The sequence below is a fragment of the Plectropomus leopardus genome, chromosome 23 (genome assembly GCF_008729295.1).
Source record: "Plectropomus leopardus isolate mb chromosome 23, YSFRI_Pleo_2.0, whole genome shotgun sequence".
Taxonomy (NCBI): domain Eukaryota; kingdom Metazoa; phylum Chordata; class Actinopteri; order Perciformes; family Serranidae; genus Plectropomus; species Plectropomus leopardus.
In genome coordinates, this window is record NC_056485.1 from 13,041,328 (window position 1) to 13,047,471 (window position 6,144).

Genomic DNA, 6,144 nt, shown 5'->3' on the forward strand with positions numbered 1-6,144 from the left:
AATAGGCTGCCAAGGCACGCCATAGCAAAGAAAGTTGCAAAAAAAAAGCCAAAAACAGCATAATTTGGCATGTCAAAAAAATCTCATCAAAAATCCAAGACTATAGTAAGGCAAAACTGTCAAAATTTGACACGTTCCAAAAACTGCTGAAAACACATGGAAACAGCTTAGAATAGCCTGCCAATACACCCATAGCAAAGAAAGTGGCAAAAAAAAAGCCCAAAACAGCAGAATTTGGCATGTTGAAAATCTGACCCAAAATCCAAGACTATAGTAAGGCAAAACTTTCAAAATTTGACACGTCCCAAAAACTGTTGAAAGCAGCTGGAAACAGCTTAGAATAGCCTGCCAAGGCACGCTATAGCAAAGAAAGCTGCAAAAAAAGCCCGAAACAGCATTATTTGGCATGTCAAAAAAATCTGACCCAAAATCCAAGACTATAGTAAGGCCAAACTGTCAAAATTTGACACATCCCAAAAACTGCTGAAAACACATGGAAACAGCTTAGAATAGCCTGCCAATACACGCCATAGCAAAGAAAGTTGCAAAAAAAAGCCCAAAACAGCATAATTTGGCATGTCAAAAAAATCTCACCAAAAATCCAAGACTATAGTAAGGCAAAAATGTCAAAATTGACACGTTCCAAAAACTGCTGAAAACACATGGAAACAGCTTAGAATAGCCTGCCAAAGCACGCGCATAGCAAAGAAAGTTGCAAAAAGAGCCCAAAACAACATAATTTGGCATGTCAAAAGAAATCGGACCAAAAATCCAAGACTAAAGTAAGGCAAAAATGTCAAAATTTGACACGTTCCAAAAACTGCTGAAAAACACGTGGAAACAGCTTAGAATAGCCTGCCAAAGAAACGTCATAGCAAAGAAAGTTGCAAAAAGAGCCCAAAACAACATAATTTGGCATGTCGAAAATCTGACCCAAAATCCAAGACTATAGTAAGGCCAAACTGTCAAAATTTGACACATCCCAAAAACTGTTGAAAGCAGCTGGAAACAGCTTAGAATAGCCTGCCAAGACACGCCATAGCAAAGAAAGTTGCAAAAAAAGCCCAAAACAGCATAATTTGGCATGTCAAGAAAATCTCACCAAAAATCCAAGAGTATAGTAGGCAAAAATGTCAAAATTTGACACATCCCAAAAACTGTTGAAAACACATGAAAACAGGCCTAGAATAGCCTGCCAAGGCACGCCATAGCAAAAAAAGTGAAAAAAAGAGCCCAAAACAACATAATTTGGCATGTTGAAAATCTGACCCAAAATCCAAGACTATAGTAAGGCAAAACTTTCAAAATTTGACACGTTCCAAAAACTGCTGAAAAGACATGGAAACAGCTTAGAATAGCCTGCCAAGGCACGCCATAGCAAAGAAAGTTGCAAAAAAAGCCAAAAACAGCATAATTTGGCATGTCAAAAAAAATCGGACCAAAAATCCAAGGCAAAAATGTCAAAATTTCACACATCCCTAAAATAGCTGGAAACCACCTAGAATGGCCCGCTGAGACATGCCATAGCATAGAGTGTTGCAAAAATAGTCAAAAAACACCATAATTTGGCCTGTGAACAAAAAAAGTCACCGAAAATGCAATAATTCAGTACTGTGAAAAATGACAAAATATGCCATGTCCCTAAAATAGCTGGAAAACGCTAAAAATACTTTGCAGAGACAGGCCATATCAAGAAATGTCACAAATAGCCAGAAACACCATAACATAGTATGTCAAAAAACCAACTGAAAACACCATAATGTTATATCGAGAAAAATGTCAAAATATGCCATGTCCACAAAACAGCTGAAAACCACATAATATAGCATGTAAAGACATGTCATAGTAAATCATTTTTTAAAAAAAAGTCCAAAAACATCATAATATAGCATGTAAAGACATGTCATAGTAAATCATTTTAAAAAAAAAGTCCAAAAACATCATAATATAGCATGCCGAAAAAACGTCTGTAAACGTCACAAAAATGTCCAAAAATGTTAAAATATGACATGTCCAAAAAACAGCTGAAAACCACATACGGTTACATGTTGAGGCACTTCATAGTGAAGAATGTCAAAAAAAAGTGAAAAAATGATCATGAAACATCATAGTATAATAGGTTGCCCAAAATAGCAAAAAGTATGTCATCCAAAATTACACAAAAGAGTCACAGTATAAGAAGTCGTCCAAAAGAGTACAAATTTAAAGTAGAAATACCATACTGTTTTTCCAGGTACGTCGTCCATCTTCTCAGTGTCCCCGGTGAAAGCGGAGGTGCCTAATGGCTACAGTGAGCCAGAGGAGAACAGCGCCCCCGGCAGGGAGGTTCCCCGAGTGCGGCTCTCCCCAACCATGCGCTACTCCGGCATGGAGATCTTTGCTCCCAAAGTGCAGTAAGTCCACCTGATTTCAACAAAACAAAATTACAGACACATTAAGTATCTTTGTGGTTGAGAGGTAACGGAGAGCGGACAGAGCACTCACCCAGTTTTCATGGTCCTCATGCAGATTCCGGGACCCCCGTTCTCACCGCAGTCACCAGGCTCAGGTGGGGTTCCAGGTGTGTGTGCGTCCAGGCTCCTACAAGGTGGGCCCCCAGACGCTTGGTCACAGTGAGCCCCTGGACCCTCGCTTCAGCAACTCAGAGATCGAGTGGATCACAAAAGAGCAGGGCGGCACGCTCCTCTACGGACTGCTCATCCGGGTCGAGTGAACGGTGCGACAAGGGAGGCATTCGGGTGGAAGTGGAGGGGTCCGTGTGGCGCTCCTCGTACTTTAAATGAACTGACAACCAAATCCAACCCCTGCCTTGAGCAAGAGACTCCTCTGGAATCCAGCTGTTCTACTGTGGATTGTTGACAATTCAGCATTATTGATTTGTTTTCTTTTGTTAGTTTTTGGTTGTTTGCTCTTGGACTCTTTTAAGGCCGGGGCCTACGGCGGTTTCAAAGAAGAACAGACACTGCCTGCACTTTATGTTTCGGACACTCGTGGGCGATTTTTAAACTTCTGATCGACACGACACGTTTGTTCATTCGCTACAGTTAGTTCTTTTTGCCACGTTTTTGTTCTCATTCTTCGCAACGTATTTACTTCCACCCTCACAAACAGCTATTTTTTTCTTTACATTTTGGCACTTATTTTAACACTTACACCTCTGCTCTGATCAGTGTTTTTTTTTTTTTTTTAAATTTTGGGAGGAGCTGTCCCCTGCCAACCTGCACGTTAACGGACTGTCACCTACAAAGACTGAAAAGTTGGTCAGGAAAAAAAAAAAAAAAAAAAAAAAAAGAGAGTGACAATGTTTTCATTAAAATAGAGAGACACTTGAATCTGAGAATGAACCCAAGAGTGTCTTGTGATTGTGATTTTAGAGGAGGGGAAGATTTTAAAACTGGAGGAAGAAAAAATGTTTACACATGTACAACTGTATGTTGCTGTCCTCGTCACGTCTCCACATCAGCGATTTGGCTACTTTATCAGTCCCTGTTTGCGTTTCTGTTGTGTTTCAACATTACATCTGACTCGTCTATTAAATGGAAAACATTTACAGGCTTCACACTGTGGAGAAAACTGGAAGATTTGACATAAGAATAGACTTTTAGGGAAGTGAAAAATGCACCCAGATGAATTGGTACAGGAAAAGGATGTTATATTTTTGGAAATTGCGCTTATTCGCTTTCTTGTACAGCAACAGGAGAAGATTGATGCCATTCTCATGTCTGGTTAAGTCTGCTAAAGACTTGGGTCTGTCCTAAAGGTAGCAAAGTCCCCCGGTCAGCACCTCTAAGCTCACTGATTAACACACATCTTTATATAATCGATAAAAAAAGTGAAGTGTGAAAACAACTGTTTGTGCTGCAATAATTCTTGGCCAGAATCACAATGAATTGTCATTTTTACATTTCGGTTTTGTGCATATTAAACAAGACAAACAGGGTCAGTTTCAGAGGTGGTGGTCGGCAGATTTTGTTACCACAAAGCTAAAAGTCTCCAGGCTGTAGCTTCACGTTAGTATACAAACATGAGTAATAATCTTATCATCTAGCAAGCTTTTTAGCAAGAAAGCTAATATCCCAAAATGTTGTTGTTAAAAAAACAACTAAAAAGGTAGTTGAATGGACTGAAGCCAAAAGGTTTGAAGTAGTTTTCCACATCACTCTTGCCGCCCCCTAATCGTTTACTCTAGATCCACGCACACCTCCACTCTGATCTATCGGTCAGTCGTGACTGACACTGTTTACCCGGCAGGACCTCCACAGCCAAAAACTTGTAGTTTCTAAATCAGCAGATCATTAACATCTGCATCCAACAACTTACGCTGGTGTTTACATGTGAATGTTATTCATTAGGGCTCTTTTACGTCAGTTAACATCATTGATTTACATTTATCAATACAAGGTTTCAGTTAATCCAAAACATCCACCCAACCATTGATTGTATGTGAACAGCTTTCCAAAGCGTTTTCTTTTTCACCGTCGTCAATCCTGTTGCCAATTTGATAAACTCGCTATAGAACATAACCCTATGTTTTTCAATGCACCGTTTTGAAGAGTCAAACTCAAAAATTAAAAGTGAAGAAGCTCAGTCACCTAAAAGCAGCTGTGATCTGACTGAAGGAAGGTCTACGGGGTTTGGCAGAAGGAAAAACTTCCAATCAAAAAATGTGAAAAAATATTATATGGGTTATTTACAGCCCAGTGCTGCTTTGTACAATTTAATTTGTATTGTTTTCTTCATTTGTTTTCTGTATGTTGCGTTGTACAGGCTGTTACATAACAAATCATATCTTCCTGATTTATAAAAAAGAAAAATAAACTGACTGACAGTATGCACAGAATGACAGTTGAAGCTTTTTTCTTTGGTTCAAGCTGTATATAAAAAAATCATGAAGAAAAGACAACCTACTGGTACTTTTGTTGTTTTTTTTTTATTTAATTTTATTTCAGTAGGAATAAAAGTCTGGTGACTGACACCTTACTGCAGTGTTGCATACTTTGTACATAGTATAATATGTCGTCCAAAATGGCATAAAAAAGTCATAGCGTAGTATGAAGTCCAAAATTATGCTATATTGTGATGTTTTTGGCTGTTTTTTCAACATTCTTTACTATGACGTGTCTCAATGTGCTATTTTTTGTTGTTTTCAGCTGTTTTTTGGACATGTCATATTTTGACATTTTTGGACATACTAAACTATGACGTTTGCGGTCATTTTTTCGACATACTATATTATAATGTGAACACTGTAGTATGTCTTCCAAAATGGTATAAAAAAAAGTCATAGTATAGTTTGTCAACCAAAATGGCCTTAAAACGTCATACTACAGCATGTCCAAAATGTCAAAAAAATGTCATAGTATAGTATTTCGTCCAAAATGAACTAAAAAAAAGTCCTTGAGTAGTATGTTGTCATAAACATGGCAAAACAACATCATAGAATATGTCGTCCAAAATGGCCTAAAAGGTCGTAGTAGAGTATGTCGTCCAAAACGGGCTAAAAAAGTCATAGCCCAGTATGTCGTCCAAAATGGCCAAAAAACATAATAGTATAGTTTGTCGTCCAAAATGGCCTAAAGATGTCATAGTAGAATATATCGTCCAAAATAGCCCTAAAAAGGTCATAGTATAGTTTGTCATCCAAAATAGCATGAAAAAAGGCCATGGTACGGTATGTTGTTTAAAAAAGTCTAAAAAATTTCAGCATCATACGTCGTCCAGAATCGCATAAACAAAGCCGTTGTGACTAGGTGATGTTAGCTGAGTGTAAAACTTGTCAACAGTGCTGTGGTCAAACTGAGATGCTAGCGGAGATAAATCAGGGCTGTGAGGAGAAAGTGGGGTGCAATAAGGTGCCGTAACTTGTTAATAAGTTAACTTAAGGATTGTAGGCATGTTTTAAAAATTGGCTGTGCTAAGCTAATCCCCTCCCGGTCCCAGCTGTGCACTAATCGACAGACTTGAAAATGATAATCTTAATGTTTTAAAAGAAAGCATCTAAGTCTATTTCCAAAACTGTTAAACTATTCTGTAAAGAGTCCAGGCACAAGGAAGATATGATTTAAGTGATATCTGGGCCAGTTGTAGATTTCAGCGACAGGACACATCGCTCTCAGAACTGGAGAAAGCATTAAGGGAAACAAA

At 38.4% G+C, this 6,144-nt stretch overlaps 1 protein-coding gene across 3 annotated transcripts in view; it reads left to right on the forward strand.

Annotated features, from left to right (window-relative positions):
• Positions 1-4,840, forward strand: part of neurl4 (neuralized E3 ubiquitin protein ligase 4) — a 64,959-nt gene extending 60,119 nt beyond the window's left edge. For all 3 annotated transcript variants that reach the window (XM_042512249.1, XM_042512251.1, XM_042512252.1), the window contains exons 28-29: positions 2,234-2,393; positions 2,509-4,840. In XM_042512249.1, the coding sequence (XP_042368183.1) occupies positions 2,234-2,393; positions 2,509-2,713 (365 nt within the window). In that variant the 3' untranslated portion in view covers positions 2,714-4,840. The remainder of the gene's footprint in view (positions 1-2,233; positions 2,394-2,508) is intronic.
• The last annotated feature ends 1,304 nt before the right edge of the window (positions 4,841-6,144 follow it).